This window comes from Mustela lutreola, chromosome 7 (genome assembly GCF_030435805.1).
Source record: "Mustela lutreola isolate mMusLut2 chromosome 7, mMusLut2.pri, whole genome shotgun sequence".
Taxonomy (NCBI): Eukaryota; Metazoa; Chordata; class Mammalia; order Carnivora; family Mustelidae; genus Mustela; species Mustela lutreola.
The window spans coordinates 138,199,315-138,219,634 of NC_081296.1; the positions used below are offsets into that span (position 1 = coordinate 138,199,315).

The 20,320-nt window shown below is 37.6% G+C and overlaps 1 protein-coding gene and 1 pseudogene across 4 annotated transcripts in view; one reads left to right on the forward strand and one right to left on the reverse strand.

Annotated features, from left to right (window-relative positions):
- YLPM1 (YLP motif containing 1) overlaps nt 1-20,320 on the reverse strand; it is a 75,190-nt gene that overhangs the window by 18,454 nt on the left and 36,416 nt on the right. For 3 of the 4 annotated variants that reach the window (XM_059182800.1, XM_059182802.1, XM_059182801.1), the window contains 12 exons: nt 16,368-16,788; nt 16,163-16,255; nt 14,759-14,954; nt 14,151-14,269; nt 13,510-13,664; nt 9,990-10,052; nt 9,596-9,715; nt 9,199-9,375; nt 9,036-9,119; nt 8,679-8,762; nt 4,970-5,050; nt 1,737-1,788 (listed from right to left, as the gene is read on the reverse strand). In XM_059182800.1, coding sequence (XP_059038783.1) covers nt 1,737-1,788; nt 4,970-5,050; nt 8,679-8,762; nt 9,036-9,119; nt 9,199-9,375; nt 9,596-9,715; nt 9,990-10,052; nt 13,510-13,664; nt 14,151-14,269; nt 14,759-14,954; nt 16,163-16,255; nt 16,368-16,788 — 1,645 coding nt within the window. The remainder of the gene's footprint in view (nt 1-1,736; nt 1,789-4,969; nt 5,051-8,678; nt 8,763-9,035; nt 9,120-9,198; nt 9,376-9,595; nt 9,716-9,989; nt 10,053-13,509; nt 13,665-14,150; nt 14,270-14,758; nt 14,955-16,162; nt 16,256-16,367; nt 16,789-20,320) is intronic. The other variant, XR_009355833.1, reaches the window with a different exon arrangement.
- LOC131835431 (homeobox protein NANOG-like) lies at nt 18,270-19,030 on the forward strand (annotated as a pseudogene).

Genomic DNA, 20,320 nt, shown 5'->3' on the forward strand with positions numbered 1-20,320 from the left:
TAAAATGTATTTTCTGAGAAGCAAATGGTAGACAGGCCAGGATTTTTTCCAAAATCAATACCAAGTTTAATACCATATTTTCTTGAATATTCATCACAGCTAAATTCCAATAACCTTTCTCTTTAGAAATTAGAAAGAAGAATAGAAAATGGACTGGCTCAAGTTTAAAAAAGCATTATCATAGATCATATATTACACAATGCCTCTGAATATTATATGCTTAGTTAAAATATTGATCACTTTTACAATCCTCTTGTCTCTTTATTTATGATCTTTTTGCCCCAAAAGGTAATTGCTATTTAGAGAACCAGAAGAAGGAAATGATCTTGCACTCTTATAGGTTATTCTCAAAGTACAGTACAGAACTTCAAACAGACTTAATTTAATATCAAAATAAGCAGATCTAAAGCATTATTATTTAGAAAGTAGTTTGTGATTATTATTTTCCTACATATTTAATTGCACTTAAATATTTATAAATGCTTTAAAAGTTTAGAGGAAGAGATCACTGACAAAGATTTCCCAAAGAGGGAAGACTAGTTTAAGAATATGTCAGTACGCACACATAATTTTCACCTGTCACACATTAAAAAAAAAAAAAAATCCTGGACTTTATATCAAAGCGCCTATCCCAATAACGGAGTAATACTAAAGTTTACGGAACTACCTTTTACATAGGACCTAGTGAACATCAATTGCTAACATGATCAGCTGGGCAAAATAAAAGGCAGAAACTTATGCAACTTGTGTAAAATGCACTCCTCTTACATCAGAAACACAATGTATCCCAAACAGTGAAGCAGCTAAATGACTCAGATTTGTTCTATGAACTTAAGATATTTAGATGGTTACTTCAGTTTTGGAGTAACACCATGATACTAGAAGAGAAACGCAGAGACTGACAGTTACACTTCATACATTAGAAAGGTCAATCTTCCAGAAAGCCCTTATCTCATTTTTTAAGATTATTTATTAATACATCTTAATCAAAGTGATAAATGATTCTCTTTAAGTGAAGTGGAAAAAAAAGAAAAGAAAAAATGTTTTGCAGTTATTACCATGAAATATTGGAAGAAAATCCACTGGATATGCTTGATTTTCTATTTGACAGACAACCTCACATTAAGCAACTCCAACTTTTGATTTAGACAGTAATTTTAACAGTTTACCTTGTAATCTGCCACTAAAAACAAGTTGAAGGTAAGAATCTTATAAAGTAGGTTCCTCAAAAACCTGAATCACATATCTACCTCCCCCCACCCAGAAACTCTATTTATTATACAAGGAAAATAACTGCCTTTTAAGGAATGTTTAAATTTCAATATTCATTATTATTACTACTATTATTTCCCAAAGTATTCATCATCAGGTTCAGCTTTGGACTGCAGTTAAATACTCTTTTAAAAAAGCAGAAATCTCATCAGCGCTAACATTTCTGATTAATATAACAGAACGGATTTTAGAAGTGACAGTATTTTATTGCTAAATTCATACTTCCCCTTACTCTAAAATCTTGAAGTGACAGTGAAGGCGATTCTTCTAAATACACTTCTTTTTTCACTGTCACAAGATGAAACTAATTAAACTGAAAGCTAGCAAAATTGAGGATGTAAGGTAGGCCAAAAATCTTGGTTTAAAGCAGAAATTTGGGGAAGTTTGTTCTTCTTACAGCAGAAAGATCTATGACCATTACCATCAGGTATCACATATAAAAACAGGAAAAAGGAGATACCCACCTAGCTTGGCCTCAGATGTGTCCATCTCCCATTTGCTTTTCGGAATGTAACCCTAAATCGCACACAGAGAGAAGCTCGAAGGGTTAGAAAGAGACACATACATGCATATCACTGTTGAACTGGAAAAGCATTAAAACTGGGAACGGATTCAGTTTCCACTCACTAGTTTTATATATATATGTATGTATATATATATATATATATATATATATCTCCTTAGGGAACACATAGTCTCATTATCTCTGAAGAAACTGAATTACTCAATTCACCCAACTTCACTGCCCAGATTTCAGAGTAGTCACTTCAAAATAGTATCATGAAGGCGCTTTGAGGCAGCTACAGTTCGGGACACACAGTTGTAGTCCGAACAACAGCTGGACAGCAAATATGGTGAGAACGTACGGTCGTTACTGCGCTAGTATTAATACCACTCAGAGTAGCAGAGCATTTATAATAACTAGCTAGCTTATTTTCTAAATACAACTGTGGTTCTCAAGTGATGGTACAAAGAGTGTTCTTCGAGACAGCTACTTTATATCACAGTGTAAGTTTCAGTACTTGAAAGAAGAAAACATGGTATCACTGAACACAACTACGAAGTTCCAACTTCATTTAAAAATGACTCAATCCATTTACTGGTTAGATTTTACAAAGGCTGGTTTTTACTGAATCAACGTGAGAGCATTTCTTTTTCATGGTTGGAACCTAGATTATTATTTTCAATGTCTTTTAAAATGACATTTTCCTAATATACGAAAAACCAGAAATCCCCACAGGTATTTATATTTTATTTAGTAAAAAAAACCCAAAAAACAAAAAACAAACAAACAAAACCCTGGGTGGTTTATTTCAAACAATGTCCTGTAAGATTTTCAAATTTCCCAATATACCTAATTTACTATATAGTAATCCTTTCTGCTTATTCACCTAGCAAGTGTACGGTTGTGATTCCTCTTTTCCTTTTCTTGGACTCTATTCTCTATTAGATCCTAACATACAGAACTTTAGTATTAGGGCTTATTAAATAGAACAGAATCATCACAGGTGTCAGCATCTTCTTTTAAGAATTAGTATCTCTACTCTTGGGAATATTCAAGTTTATGGAGCAGACTGACACAAAGGTAGGCTGGAAAGGATGCTGACACTTCATGACAACAGCTGCTGTGTCTGAGTACTGGAGCATTATAGTTCTTCCAGGACACCTACAGGTGTGGTACTTCTCTAGTCTTTAAGCCCGACTAATAATTCACTTTCACTTATTAGGTAATACTTCAGATTATAAATCATACCATCTTCCCCAAATGCATTTCTAGAACAAATCAAGACAAAGCTATGCTGATGTGATTGGCGCTAAAAGTACTGATGCGATCTGTACAAGTCATATCTCAGAAATCACCTGAAAACCTTAAGCATCACTAGAATAACATATTTATAGATTGTGAATCATATCTACTAGGTTCACTGAAGTACTAAAGAAGGAAAAATATCATACCAGTGATCCCCCAAAAGGATTCTCTTAACCAAGAAAAGGTTGGATTTTGCCCAGTTGCAGTGATTAGTACAAAGCAGAAAATGCAAAGTTTATTGAGAATTCCACTAAAATGGTCCAAATGACATGAGACTTGCTCTTAACCCTTTGGTTAAAATTCTCCAAGAATCTTTTACTTTTGGAATAGAACCCAATAGCAGAAGATCTGGATTTGGCATTTTTGAATGGGTTAAGAGAAGTTTTAGAATATAAAGATATGCAAAATGAGCATATTAATTTCCTCCTGCTGGAACCGCCCTGTTCTTCCTTAAAATTGTATCATCGTCTCACTGGTTGAAATGTTAGGCCACTTGGAAATAAAAGAGATAGTCCAGCAGGGTAGAGTTCTAAGACTTCCTTGCCATGTGTTTTGATGTAATAATAGAGTATTACAGCGTGTTTCACTTTTCAAAATAAATAGTACATTCAATTAAAAGTTTTGAGCTTTGACCTACACTTAGACAAGTCAGATGTTACGAACCATATCCTGAACTGAAATCTCCACAAAAGGAAGACGGAGCTTCAGAAAGCTAGCATTATAGATTTATCACATGATCACCTTCTAGGACACACGCTGCAAGTAGCCACAGGTCATTAGCCATATTCCACAACAGCGTGGGCCTTTAATAAATGAACTTCCTAAGTTTTAGATCATATATGTCAAAAAACCAACCTAATTAAGAAAAATATTTTGTTTAAAGAAAAAACATACTGAGACTCAAATGCAATTAACTTTAAAGCTTATTTTTTAATCCGCATATGAAATCTAGGAATGTAGAGGTTGACACCATCTCTATGCACACACAGTTTCTTTTCAAAGTCCTCTGTATCACACATGGGATTGATGGGACCACTCCTTAGAGAGTCTATATTCTCTAGGGGTAAGAATCAGGGTTCTCACTTTGTACATTTCCAGAAGAGTATGAGAAGCAGCTTTAGCAAGGGCTGATGTAATAAATAAACCAAATAATATTTTGAATTTAAAAAGCCAACACTGTTTCAAGACATTGCTAATCTCTGTGCCTCATTAGCAAACACTGAAAAGTAACATAATTCTACAGGTCGCATATTTTTCAATGACAGGGTAAGGCAAACATCTCTACAGAGGTGTGATCAAAAGCATTTACAGTAGGTACACGGGAACTTTGAACTCACACTACGGAAGCCTCTAATAAGCCTCAATAAAATGCATTGCCTACACACTCAAATCATTTTCCCCATCACTGAAAAGGATAAAATGCAGAAGAACAAATTCAGCAGTCAGTGGCAACCCTCTGCCTTCTCATTCTAGAAGTTCTTCTGCCTCAGTTGACAAAAGCTCAATTTTGAAATCTCGTAGCAAAGAAGAGACAATTATGCATACGTTGGATAGGCTGTACCACATATCTGCTGGAATGTAAGAATGCCCTTTCATATGTAATTGATTTTTTTAAAAAGTAGACTTCCCTAAAGCCACCCACAAGTAGATGAGTGAGTACAGGGTAAGTTTCTTAGCATTCTTAAAATTTTCATGTAACAATACAGTAGAGGGTTCTTCTGATCAGGGGAAAAAGAAAAAGTACCAGAAGTCTCCTTGAAGATGATTATAGAAATTTCTACCATTAAGGTATAAATCAACAGTAGGAATCTGACCATAGATCTGAGATTAAACCCTTAAAAATTTTAATAGAGACACTTTGTTCAAAGTGGTTGGTCTGTCTCCTACCAGTTCGCTTTCCTCTTCCTCTGCATCTTTCTTTTCTTCCTTCTGTTCTTCGATATTTGCATCAAAATCCTCCATCTCTACCTACACCACCCCAATAATAATTAAAAAAAAAAAAAAAAAAGATGAGTTAACATTTAGGAAAATGTTGAGTCCCTCAGTGAGATCTGAAACAGCAAAGGTGCCCAAAGCAGGGCAGCACAGAATCACTGTTACATCCTAATTTTAAAACCCTACAGTTTGAAACAGAACTTATAAAAAGAGAGAATGACAGTCCTGCCTTTCATTTTACCAGGATATCCATCTTTATAATTTCCTATTAAGTTGAATATAATAATATATGCTAAGTTGATGATTACCTGTTTTGAATGCCTGTGATTACCAGGATTTCTCTTCAAAACCTCTAGCAAGTATTTCTCCAATCCAGTAAAACATGTGTATGATTCAAATTTCAAAATGTAAGAAAGGGTATCATGAAAAATAAGATGATAGTAGCTTGGCCCAGAATGGTAGTGATGCAAATAGAGAGCAGATGGATTAGAGAAGTATTTATAAGGTAAAACTGACAAAACTTGTAGACTGACTACATGCTGGAGGGATAAGGCTGAAAGTTTGTATAACACAGAATAAAGAGCAAAAGACAACAGAGTCGAGTCAAGGTTTCAGCTACCAAGTGATTGGTGGGTCTAATCACTAAGAAAGAGAATACCAGAAGAAGAACAGGTTTGGATGAATTACATAGTGGACAGGCTGAACTTGAGATGTACTAAAGTAACGTGTTTTTGGTAAGGAATTTGGAAAATAATGGTAGAATTATAAAAATCACCCATAATCCCTCTACTAAGATATAACCAGTGTTAAGATACTGATAAAATTAATTTGGTTCCTCACAATTTAATATTAAGGGCACATATGTGGCAATCCAAGCTATCTATATCAAATGTACAGAATGATAAGATCCTAAGATAGAGCCCTAAAGAACTCCAACATTTAGGACTGAGTAGGAAGAAAAGCCATCAAAGGAGACTGAAAGGAATGGCCAGAGACGCATGAGGAAAACCAGGAGAAAGTAGACTCGCAGGAGCCAAAAGAAAAATGTTATCAAGAAGGTGGCCATGGTCAACTAAGTCATATGTGGCTGCAGGATTAGGCAACAGAAGTGAGAATTATCTATTTTCATGTAAATCTTTGCTGAGAATGTATTGGAATGGCTGGGGCAGAAACCAGAGGAAATTGGTAGACAAATGGCACCGGGAGGTAAAAACACATAAAAACACAATGACAACATTAAGTATAGAAAACTCTCATTCACACGAGCTCAAACCAAACAGAAGTACACAACTGATTAAGAGAAAAATCTCTCCTTTTCATGATAAAGATTTACTTCCACCAAAGTAAATTCCACCATAGCATTCCTGGTAATGTTTAACTTAAAACGGATCATGTGAAAACAACCAGACAAACCCAAATTGAGGGGTAGTCTACAAAACAACTGGCCTATACTCTTCAAAAATTCCTTGTCTTTCCAGACAATGACATGGCTGAGAAAGTATTTTTTTAATATTAAAGGATGGTCTCCTGGATTTTTAAAAATTGCTATAAAACACATTATAACATTTAATGAAATGTAAATATGGACATTACATGAGATAATTCAGGAAATTTAATTCAGGAAATTTGTACTACTTAATATAATACTTTATCAATGTTAAGTTTCTTGAATTTGATAATTGGGACTTCTAGTTTTGTAGGAGAATGCCCTTGTTCTTGGGAGATACATACTGAAATACTGTATTAGGGGTGAGGGGCTAAGGGTTATGAGGTTTACAACTTAACTCTCAAACAGTTCTACAATCACAGTGATAACAATAGTAGGAATAAGAAGACATATATATGTATGTCATAGCCATCAAAATCCTAGAGAACACAGGCAGCAACTTCTCTGACCTCAGCCAGAGCAACTTCTTGCTAGACATGCCTCCAAAGGCAAGAGAAACAAAGCCAAAAATGAAGTATTGGGATTTCATTGAGATAAAAAGCTTTTGCACAGCAAAAGGAAACAGTCAATAGAACCAAAAGACAACCGACAGAATGGGAGAAGATATTTGCAAATGTCTTATCAGATAAAGGACTAGTATCCAAGATCTATAATTTACCAAACTCAACACCCAAAGGACAAATAATCCAGTCAAGAAATGGGCAGAAGACATGAACAGACATTTCTGCAAAGATGACATCCAGATGGCTAACAGGCACCTGAAAAAATGCTCCACATCACTCGGCATCAGGGCAATACAAATCAAAACCACAATGAGATAGGACCTCACACCAGTCAGAATGGCTAAAAAAATTAACAAGTCAGGAAACACAAATGTTGGCAAGGATGTGGAGAAAACCCTCTTAACGGGGCGCCTGGGTGGCTCAGTGGGTTAATAAAGCCTCTGCTTTCGGCTCAGGTCATGATCCCAGGGTCCTGGGATCGAGCCCCACATCAGGCTCTCTGCTCAGCAGGGAGCCTGCTTCCACTTCTCTCTCTGCCTGCCTCTCTGCCTACTTGTGATCTCTGTCAAATAAATAAATAAAATATTAAAAAAAAAAAAAAAAAAAAAAAAAAGAAAACCCTCTTAAACTGTTGGTGGGAATGCAAACTTCCCCAACTGGTGCAGCCACTCTGGAAAACAATATGGAATTCCTCAAAAAGTTGAAAATAGAATTACCTGTGATCCAGCCACTGCCCTATTAGGTATTTACCCCAAAGACACAAATGTAGTGATCGATCCAAAGGGGCACCTGCACCCCAATATTTACAGCAGCAATGTCCTGAAAGAGCCAAACTATGGAAAGAGCCCAGATGTCCACTGACAGATGAATGGATAAAGAAGATGTGGTATAATATAAACAACGGAACATTACTCAGTCATAAGGAATGAAATCTTGCCATTTGCAACAACATGGATGGAGTGAGAGGGTATTATGCTTAGTGAAATAAGTCAATCAGAGAAAGACAATTATCATATGACTCATATGTGGAATTTAAGAAACAAAACAGAGAAGCATAGGGGAAGCAGGGAAAAATAAAACAAGATGAAATTAGAGAGTCTTAATCAGAGTTCCCTGTGATTTTTTTTTTTTTTTAAAGATTTTATTTATTTATTTGACAGAGAGAAATCACAAGTAGATGGAGAGGCAGGCAGAGAGAGAGAGAGGGAAGCAGGCTCTCCGCCGAGCAGAGAGCCCGATGTGGGACTCGATCCCAGGACCTGAGATCATGACCCGAGCCGAAGGCAGCGGCTCAACCCACCGAGCCACCCAGGTGCCCAGAGTTCCCTGTGATTAATCAGAGACTCTTAATCACAGGAAACAAGCTGAGGGTTGCTGAGGGGAGTGGGGTACCTGGGTGATGGGCATTAGGGAGAGCACTTGATGGAATGAGCACTGAGTGTTATATAAGACTGATGAATCACTGACCTCTACCTCTGAAACTAATAATACACTATATGTTAATTAATTGAATTTAAATGAAAAAAAAAAAACAACATATATATCTATATAAAGAAAAATGTGGCAAAATATTATCAGAAATCTCAGTGAAAGCTGTATAGGTGTTCTTACATGATTCATGCAACTTTTCTGTAGCTTAAAGTTTTTCCCAGATAAAAAAGCTGCCAAAAAAGGTCCCTTCTGTGCTGCTTTCATGGCAGAGGACACTCACCTCCTCAATAGCAGCATCTTGCAACAGAGAACGAATGTCCAGACGCATCATATGACGAGGTGCAGTTTCCCAGTGGTCAGCCATCTATTGAAAGATTCAGGAAGTCAAGTCATCTCGGGAAACTACTCAAAGAAAGACCAACTGCGCATTTAAACTAATACTGTGAAGTCTAACAGGCCAGTTCCTGGAAGAACGCCACACCTTTTTCACTTAGATACAAAGGATAAGAATCATTTGCTAAAGAAGGTAGAAAAGATTTTCTGAAAGTAAAGAGGATAAACAAGAACTTCCAGACAACATTGATCATACAGACAAAATGAAGCTGAGAATACAACACTTCCTGTTTCCAAAAATCACCTTATTTATTTCTTTAAGTTTTCTTCCATGAATATTTCTCTTGCCACAAGTCTGGTTATCTGCGCTCATTTCAGCCAAATATACCTAAGAAAGAATGAACAGTGATTAAGCAAACAAATGTAACACTTACATGATAATATAAAGTACTCTAAAGCTGTTTTACCTCAAAACCCTTGGTTTTTGCTGCACTCCAAAACTGGTCAAAATGTCTAACTCTGTCATTGATGGCATCCAGGATGATAAAGGGGAAAAAGCCGTCATCCAGAGTCTTTTTGAAAGTTTTGAACATGCTGGTGCGGTAGGTTTCCTCCATCTCAGCTTCGTATTCATATTCCATGACCTAATAAGACATCCCACAAGAGATACGGAGTTAGCAAAAACAAAGAACCATCCTAAACCTCTTCCCTGGTTAGCCTCTGGATAGAGAAAACTTTGTAGTCTTTCCTTAACACCTAAGTACTAACGTTTGTGTTCAAAAAAGACACAATTACTCTCTGAACACGTTTTCCTCTCAATATTATTAATGAATCAGAGCACAGTCCGAGAGGAATATGCCATACCTTCTTTTTCACTTTCTTTCCAGAATCTGGGTCTTTTTCTTCTTTTTCCACTTCAGTGATGAAGTAATCATCTAAGCTTAGAACTCTAGGTGCGGGTCCTCCAAATTCTACCTCTTTATCCTAAGAATCATGTAGTCAAGAGAGTTAAAGAGAATCCAAAGAATAAATTAATGAATGCTCAAACCAAAGTTCCTTCTCATAGCTACATAACATGCAATCTTCTGGTGGTTTCAAATCAAGCAAAGGCAAAAATATTTATTTAAGTGGAACAAAATGTTTATGGGACAGCATCTCCCACATGGGCCAATAAGAATGAATCAAATAGGAAATACCAGTATCAATATCATACAAGAAGGAACAAAAGCAATGGATTTTTTGGCTTTCCCATACTCACTCGAATAAGTTTTGCAACATGTGTCTTTCCACTGCCAGGCAATCCTCTCATTATAACAACAATCTGAAACATAATGAAAAACCAAAAAAAATCACTCAGAGAAGATTTTTTTACAATGATGTCTTATAGTTAAGTGACATACCGTTCTCCAGGATACAGCATATGATAGGCCATGAAACAAACCTTAATACATTTGAAAGGACAGAAATAATATAAAGTATGTCTCTGACCATAATGGAATGAAATTAGAAATTAATAGAAGGAAAATTTTGAAAAATTCACAAGTATGTGAAAATTAAACACCACACTCCCAAATAACCAATGGGTCAAGGAAGGAATTTAAACAACAGAAAATACTTTGAGATAAATAAAAATACCAAAACTTATGGGACGCAGTTACAGCAGTGCTCAAAAGGAAGTTTATAGCCATAAACACCTATATGAAGAAGAAAGATCTCAGATTGATAACCTAACCTTCACCTTCAGACATTGGAAAAGGAAAAACAAACCAAACCTGAAGCAAGTAGAAAGAAGGAAATAATATTAGAGAAGTCAATAAAATAGACAACTGAAAAACAATAAAGAAAAATCAATAGAACCAAAAGCTGGTTCTTGAAAAGATCAACAAAATTGACAAACCATTAGCTAGACTGACTAAGAAAAAAGAGAAAAGACTCAAATTAATAGAATCAGAAATGAAGGATGAAACACAACTGGCAACTTTACAGAAATAAAAAATTGTTTAAAGGAATACTACCAACGGTTGTATACAAACAAATTAGACACCTTAGGTGAAATGGGCGAATCCCTCGAAAGACACAAACAACTGAAAATGACTCAAGAAAAAAATAGACAATCTGAATATGCGAATGACAAGTGAAGAGATTAAATTAGTAATTGAAAACTACCTGCTGATGTACTGTATGGTGACTAACATAACACAATAAAAAAAAAAAAAAAAGAAAGAAAGAAAAAGAAAACTACCTGCAAAGAAAAACTCAAAGGTCCACATAATTTCATCACTAAATTCCAACAAATATTTAAAGAACTCTTTACAAGCTCTTCCAAAAAATAGAAGAGGAAGGAACAACTCTCTACTCATTTTATAAGGCCAGCAATTCAAATCAAGCAGATACTCTAAAACCAAACATCACAGGAAAACTATAGATTATCTCTTATGAATACGGATGCAAAAATCCCCAATGAAATACTGGCAAAGGGAGTCCAGCAACATGTAAAAAGAATTATACACCATGACTAAATGGGATTTATCCCAGGGATGCAAATTAACATCCAAAAACCAATCACTGTAATCAATACATCATTATCAATAGAGAAAACAAACAAAAAACAACTCCCCAAAAATCACATACAAAAGAATAAAATCACACACATTAAAAAATAAAAATCACAAAAATATCATTTGATGCAGGAAAAGCATTCAACAAAATCCAACATCATTTCATGATAAAAACATTCAACACACTAGGAATGGAAGGGAATCTCTTCAACCTAATAAATGGCATCTACTCAAAACCCACAGCTCACATCACACTTCATGGTGAAATACTGAAAGCTTTCTCTCTAAGATCAAGAGTAAATAAGGATGTCTACTCTTATCACATCTATTCAATACTGTACTGGAGGTAAGCAAGAAAATAAAAAAATTAAAAGGCATTTGGATTGGAAAGGAAGAAGTAAAACCCTCGCTATCTGCAGATGACATGATCTCATATATAGAAAATCCTAGGGAATCCACTAAAAATTAGTTAGAATAAATGGAGTTTAGCAATGTTGCAGGATCAATATATAAAATAAGATCAATATATAAAGTCAGTTGTATTTCTATACAACTGGAAACCCCAGAATGGAATTAAACTAACTATATCAATAACAATATTAAAATGTGAGTGGCTTAAACAATCCAATTAAAAGACAGAAGTTGTTAGACCGCATTAAAAAATGTGATCCAACTATATGCTGTGCTGTCTAATAGAGACCTACTTCAGATTCAAAGACAAATAGCCTGAAAATAAAAGGATGGAAAAGATAAATCATGCAAATAAGCAACCACAGGAAAGCTAGGATAGCTATACTAAAAATAGATGAAATAGATTTTATGACAATGATTTATGTAGTCAAAACATCTGATGGAAATCTCTAGTAGCAGTTTACTGAAATAGAATCTAACTATTTTGCAATATAAATTTAAGAATGTATACATTTGACACCTGTCAGAATGGCTAAAATCAACAACATAAGACATAGCAGGTATTGGCAAGGATGTGGAGAAAAAGGAACCCTTGTGCACTGTTGGTGGGGATGCAAACTGGTGCGGCGCTGTGGAAAACAGCATGGAGGTTCCTCAAAAGTTAAAAATACAACTACCCCCTGATCTGGCAACGGCACTACTGGGTTATTTACCCAAAGAACACAAAAACACTAATTCAAAGGCATACATGCACTCCTATCTTTACAGCAGCATTATTTACAATAGTCAAGATATAGAAGCAGCCCAAATATCCATCTGGACAAAGAAGATGTGGTGTATATATAATAGAATATTATCTAGGCATAAAAAGAAGAAATCTTGCCATGTGCAATGACATGGACGGAAAGAGCACAATGCTAAGTGAAATTAAGTCAGTCAGAGAAAGACAAATACCATATCATTTTACTTACATGTAGAATTTAAGAAACAAATGAGCAAAGGGAAAAAAAGAGGGAGAGAGAGAAAAACAAATCAAGATACAGACTCTTAAGAGGACAAACTGATGGTTACTAGAGGGGAGAGGGGTGAGCGGATGGGTTAAACAGGGGTGGGGATTAAGGAGTGCCCTTGTCCTGATAAGCACCAGGTGACATATGGACGTGTTGAATCACTATATTGTACACCTGAAACTAATATAACACTGTTAACTAACTGGAAAAAAAAAAAATACACATTTGGAGGTCACTAGGAAAACAAGCCCAAGCAAATCAAGTCTCCTAATTCTCCCTCTTTTTGTTTCACATGCCATAAAACCAAATCCACTTTCCCCCTCTTCAAAATAACAGAGCAATGAATGGACCTCTTATGAACTGTTTTCTGAAGTTTTTAACATGTTTTTCTGCCATGCAATTAATCTCTAATATCCTAAATTCCATAGAGTAAGCAATTTGAGATTATATAATGACTTGGAGATGGTAAGATGCCTTGACTCTGGTATTACCCTGTCACAGAAAAATAGAGAAATTCTAACTCAGGATATTTTTTAATTTTTTTTTTTAGATTTTATTTATTTATTTGACAGACAGAGATCACAAGTAGGCAGAGAAGCAGGCAGAGAGAGAGAGAGAAGGGGAAGCAGGCTCCCTGCCATGCAGAGAGCCAGATGTGGGGGCTCGATCCCAGGCCTCCAGGATGATGACCCGAGCTGTTTTAACCCACTGAGCCACCCAGGCACCCCTCTACTCAGGATATTAAAAAGATCTCCTATCAGCCTCTGACTGACAAAAAAGTTAACTACATAGGACTCACTCGCTCAGGTCGGCTTTCTCGGCCAGGGGGTTTCAAAATATCATCCACGTTCTTAGATTCGGGTTTCTTCTCAACCCGTGGAGCTGGAGGTGGCTGGTGGCTTAGTGAAGGAGCTGGCAGGGGCATTCGCTCCTCTGGGTAAGTTCTTCGTTCTCCTAGGATTCCAGCAGTTGAACAAAATTACTATTTATGTGGTCATTATTTTAAATTTTAACTCTCTTCACTCATGCTAAGGTAATATTATTCATGATTTTTGGGGGGCCATTTTTAACCTTAATGAGAGAAAGTCTACAGAAACATAAATCTATTAAAATCAAGAAAATAAAAAGATTCAGGTACGATTTCAGGCAAACAGAATGTCCTGAAAAATACTGAAATCATCTTTGTTTGCATTAAATTTAGCAAAAAGAGAGCCCGATGCGGGACTCGATCCCAGGACCCTGAGATCATGAACTGAGCCAATGGCAGAGGCTTTAAGCTGCTCTGCCACCCAGGCGCCTCTACAATGCTACTTTTGATAATAATGTTGCCATCTCTGAAAAATCTGTGAGTACATTTTACTCTGAAAGTTTATATCCATAGCTGATTTGGATACAGAAACATCTCCACTGATTTGCATTCTCAACATCCTCCAAACATACCTCCAAACATGGATGGACCTTCGTAGGCTGGTCGGTCAGACTTCCGGTCATAGGATGGCCTATCAAATCCCCCTCTTCTGGATGAGGAATGGTCTTTTTTGTCTCGATATGACTGAGTCCTGTAAGATGCAACAGGAAGTGCTTTAGAAAATAAAAAAAAAAAAATTGGAGGTCTCTGTCTTACAATGCATTATTTACTATCTGTCCAATTTTCTCCATGTATAGCTACTATACAGTCAACATTTTCATTTTTATTTTGCTTTTCCATTTAGATCTGCCTTGCATATACACATCTAAAGAGCTCATGAATTGCAAAAATACACTGTTTGCCTACTACTTAGGTAATGACTACACCTTTACTAACAATATTATTTCTTTGCCTTACTAGCTATCTCCATCTCCCATTCAATTCTCTGGAATTCAAGCTCACCAAGTTTAAACAGACTACGTACATAGTCTGGAACTGCTCATACCTTTCCAAATTATACATATGTATGTATAAGAAGAACACATCATTTACTGAATTTCCTTTAGATATAATGACTTTTGCTGAACTTAAGTCTATGATAATTTGTACACCTGGCAAAAAGATATTTTTCATAACATACCTATCATCTCGAGGTCGGCGTTCTCTATCAAATCGATCCCGGTCATAGTCAATCACACCCCGATCTCGGTCTCGGTCTCTGTGTGTCTCCCGATCCCTTTTGAAATCTCGATGATCTGCCATGACATTACTCTGACGATCAAAATACGGCTCACGGTCTCTGTCTCTATCATAACGGTCACGTTGGCCTGTGTGCTCTATGAAAACAATTAGTACACGGTAAGAGCTACATCCCCTTTTCTGAAATAAAAGCGGAAAGGTGCAAATTTAACTATAGAATTGGTATAAATTATGATTCTAAATTCAACTTATGAATCTTTTAACTATATGGAAGGGAGACCCAGATAATTTACCAAAAGGAAAATCACATGTAATTAGGAATTTTGATTTAAGAATATATATATATTTTTTAAATATTTTATTTATTTATTTGAGAGAGAGACAGTGAGAGAGAACATGAGTGAGGAGAAGGTCAGAGAGAGAAGCAGACTCCCCATGGAGCTGGGAGCCTGATGCGGGACTCGATCCCAGGAATCCAGGATCATGACCTGAGCCGAAGGCAGTCGTCCAACCAACTGAGCCACCCAGGCGTCCCTGATTTAAGAATATTGATCTCTCAAACCACCTCTCACCAGTCAGAATGGCTAAAATTAACAAGTCAGGAAACAACAGATGTTTTTGAGGATTTGGAGAAAGGGAAACCCTCCTACACTTCTGGTGGGAATGCAAGCTGGTGCAGCCACTCTAGAAAACAGTATGGAGGTTCCTCAAAAAAATGAAAAGAGAATGACTCTATGACGCAGCAATTGCACTACTCAGTATTTACCCCAAAGATACAAATGTAGTGATCCAAAGGGGCACCTGTACCCCAATGTTTATAACAGCAATGTCCACAACAGCCAAACTATGGAAAGAGCCCAGAGGTCCACTGACAGATGATTGCATAAAGAAGATGTGGTGTATATATATATACAATGGAATATTATGGAGCCATCAAAAAATGAAGTCCTACCATTTGCAACAATGTGGACAGAACTAGAGGGCACTATGCTAACCGAGATAAGTCGATCAGAGAAAGACAATTATCATATGATCTCACTGATACATGGAATTTGAGAAACAAGGCAGAGGATCATAGGAAGAGGAAAAAAATGAAACCAGATAAAACCAGAGAGAGAGACAAACCATAAGAGACTCTTAATCACAGGAAACAAACTGAGGCTCACTGGAGGAGGGGGGTGGCGGGAGGGGTGGGGTGGCAAGGTGATGGGACACTGGGGAGGATATGTGTTGTGGTGAGCACTGTGTATTGTGCACGACTGATGAGTCACAGACCTGTACCCCTGAAACAAATAACACATTATACGTTAATAAAGAAAAAACTACTGATCTCTCTGACTCCTACCTGTCTCAAAAGTTGATCTTTCAGGTAGTGGATCTGGGCGCAAAGTTATTCTTTCTCCATAGGGTATCTGCTCAACTTTATTAGTGGACATATCTGGTGAACCAAATCAGGGAAAAAACACTGTAAGAATGAAGGTTAAAGAAGACAAAGGTCAAGCTAACAACTTCTTAAGAATCTCAAATACAGACCTGTCACCATCACTTACCTCGGCCATGGCCATAATCAACAGTCTGCTGCACTGGCGGTGGCTTGGACATTGGTGGCATACCCATAGGCAATGGGCCAGGAGGGGGGATAGAAGGGTGAACATGTGGAGGTGGCAATACTGGAGCAGGTGGAATTGTTCCAGTTTCTGGTTTAAATTCTGAATTCAGTCCTTGTTCATCATTTGTATCCCAGAGACCATAGAAAGAATCTTCATCCCAGCGTTCCTGTTCCACAGCTGAAGTCTGTGGCTTTATTACTGGAGGAGGAGGTGGAGGTGGAGGAGGTGGTGGCGGTGGTGGTGGTATTGGGATAGGCGGCCTGGTCACAGGAACAGATGATCTTACTGGTGGAGCAGAAGGCCTTATAATCGAACCTGGTGGTTTACCCATAGGAGGGGGTGGTCTATAGGACCCCGGAGGCTGGAGAACAGAGTAAATGCTTTAGTGCATAAGCAGACCACCATGTTTTCACACATCAGTAGAAATTAAAATCCGATTCTCCATCCATAAAAGAAAAAGTTGATAAACCGGAGTCACTCAAAATTAAAAACTTTTTGTGTTTTAAAATACACCATCGGAGAAAAATACGCAAATCACGTATCTGATAAAGGACTTGTATTTAGAATACGAAAAATTTTTATAACTTAATAAGACAAACAATAGAAAAAAATATATAGGCAAAAAATTTGGACATTTCTCCAAGAAGATACCAGAATAAGCACTTGAAAAGATCCCTTAACACCATTAGTCATCAGGGAAATACAAATTAAACCATAATGAGATACCCTCTCATACCCAGCAGAATGGCTGTAGTTAATGAAACAGACAATAGCAAATGATGCCAAGAATGCAGAGAAACAAGAACACTCTTAGATTGCCAACGGGAATGTAAAATGGTGCAACCACTTTGGTAAATGGCTCAATAGTTGCTCAAAAGGTTAAACATAAATTTACCATACACTCAGCAATTCCATTCCCAGGTGTCTATCCAAGAGAAGCATATCCACTTAGGGACTTGCACAAGTATTCATAGCAGCATTATTCAGTAACCAAAGGTCTATCAGCTGGTGAATGGATAAACAAAACATGGTATATCCATACAACAGAATATTCTTGGCAATAAAACAAAATGAAGTGATGATTCACGCTACAACATGGATGAACTTTGAAAACATGAGGCTACTTAAGAGACTTGAAAGACCACATATTGTATGGATTCCATTTAAATGACATGCCCAGAAAGACAAATCTAGAGAGTCAAAAAGTAGATTAATTGTTGCCTGGAACCTGGGGCAGGAATGAAGATTAACTGCAAACTGGCAAAAGGGAATCTAACTGGGGTAATGACCATGTTCTACAACTGCGTTATGGTGATGATTGTTCAGCTTGGTAAAATTTATTAAAAATCACTGAGTCACACACTGAAAATGGGTAGATTCTTTGTTATGTAAGTACCTCAATTAGGTTATTTAGGAAAAAGAAAAACAACGGTCTTCGACCTTTTGCTAGACTGGGCTGGCTGGCTCTCGCTATTGCAGTGGTGACCCACCTCATCCTGTCTGATATTCTTACATCCGGAGATCTTCCTACTTCTCTAAGCTCTCCCACCTAGATACACAAACCCAGGGCCTTTCTTACAATCTCACTCTTTGGATGCCAAGGTGGCTCAGTCTGTTGGGCGAACCCTCTTGATTTCAGCTCAGATAGTGATCTTGGGTTGTAGCATCAAGTCCCATGGCAAGCTCTGAAGTAAGCAGAGACTGAGATTCTCTCCCTCTCCCTCTGCCCCTGTGCCTTCTCTCTCTCTCTGTCTCTCTAATAATAAAATAAATAAAATCTTAAAACAAACAATCTCACTCTTAGTTTTTTCTTCCCTCTACCCTCAACTCAGTAACAGGAGTATGGATCCAGCTCAGCCCCAATGTCTGCCTTGCCCTGAAGCACCCAATTCTAGGGACTCTTCTCCAATGCATGAGATTTACAGGCCTGAAGAAAATCATGCGTCCTTGCAAATGTCATCTGTTGAGACACCCCACATGGAGACCATCTCTCCTCTTCCTCCCTCCGTGGATCTGTTTGTTCAGGACAGCCCGATTCTTCCACCAGTCCCAGAGTAAAACTACTACCCACTTCTATAGAGGCGAGAACAGCGAAGAAGGAAGATATGGCCTTGGCCAAGAAACGGAAGATCAGAACCCTGTTCTCTCAGATCCAACTACATATACTCAATGATGAACTTCAGAGACAGAAATACCTCAGTCTCCCAGCAGATCCAAGGACTTCCCAATTCCGAACATTAGCTACAAGCACGTTAAGACATGGTCCCAAAAACAGAGAATGAAATGTAAGAGGTGCCAGAAACACAATTGGCCAAATAGCAACGGCATGACTTAGGACAGATCAGCAAATACAGAACACCCAGGCTTCTCTTCCTGTCACCAGGGATAACTGATGAACACTTCCAGAACCTTTCCATAGGGAGCAACCATCCCTGCAACAGTCAGACCTGGTGTCCCCAGGCCTGGAACAACCAGCTCCACAACTGTGGAGAAGAATCCCTGCAGCTCCAGATCCAGTTCTAGTCAACTCTGGTCAGTGATGTGGAGTCTCTCTTAGAAACGGCTGGGGAAGCCATAGAGTAATACAACAAACTGCTAAGTAACTTAGCACCCAGCAAAGAATGGATTTATTCTCAAATGACTCTAAACGTACAGCCTGAAGATGAGTTGACGATGAGTATATTATTCAATCTCAATTTGGGCTCATCTCCTAGGATCTGTCTTTTAGGGTCCTGCATCTCTGCCTTGATATTCTGTTTCTCACTATGCTGTGTCAACTGAGGGGGTACAAATGGAGTCTAATCAAAGAGGTTTCAGTAGCATTGGCTGCTATGCACAACATAGCATGCTTCTGGCTATAGATAACTAGATGCAGTGATAATTTGGATATCTTTAGGCTCTAAAATCTAATCTCAAGAATTGGAAGTAAAAACACAAAGGTGTGGGGCGCTTGGGTGGCTCAGTGGGTTAAGCCTCTGCCTTCGGCTCAAGTCATGATCTCAGGGTCCTGGGATTGAGCCCCACATCGGGCTCTCTGCTCAGCGGGGAGCCTGCTTCTTCCTCTTTCTCTGCCTGCCTCTCTACCTGTTTGTGATCTCTCTCTGTCAAATAAATAAATAAAATCTTAAAAAAAAAAATACAAAGATGTGTGATGAAGGATTATTTGTATTTTCTGACATTGTGAGGCTTTAGTTGTTAATAACCTCCGTTGTTACAGTGAAGTGCTAAGCTATAATGTGCTTCATGGGTTTCCTCTGCCCCTTGTGTTGTTTTACTATAACTCCTAATTTGTTCATTATTCTAGTATTTGTGGAAAGATGTTTTGTATTTTAATGTATTATGATAATAGTACCAGTTGACTGGTTGGTTTATAGGTTTAAGTATAAATAAATAAAATACCCATTTCAGGGGCGCCTGGGTGGCTCAGTGGGTTAAAGCCTCTGCCTTCTGCTCAGGTCATGATCCCAGGGTCCTGGGATCGAGTAGCACATCGGGCTCTCTGCTCAGTGGGGAGCCTGCTTCCTCCTCTCTCTCTCTCTCTCTCTGCCTGCCTCTGTGCCTACTTGTGATCTCTATCAAATAAATAAATAAAAAATCTTAAAAAAAAATACCCACTTCAAAAGCATTGGGCGTTAACTAATGAATCGCTGAACATTGCATCAAGGACTAATTATGTACTATACAGTAGCTAACTGAACATAATTAAAAAGCAAACAAACAAACAAACCTTGTCCTCAACATTATCATCCCCTCCCCCCAATGTACCACCCTCTTTTTCTCCTTCCTGAAAAGTTAGGGACTTAGTAATTTAAATATAAATGTCCCAGGCCCACCCCACACTTACTGAATTTCCACAGCGGATAAGCCTAGTATTAGTTAAAAACAAAACCTCT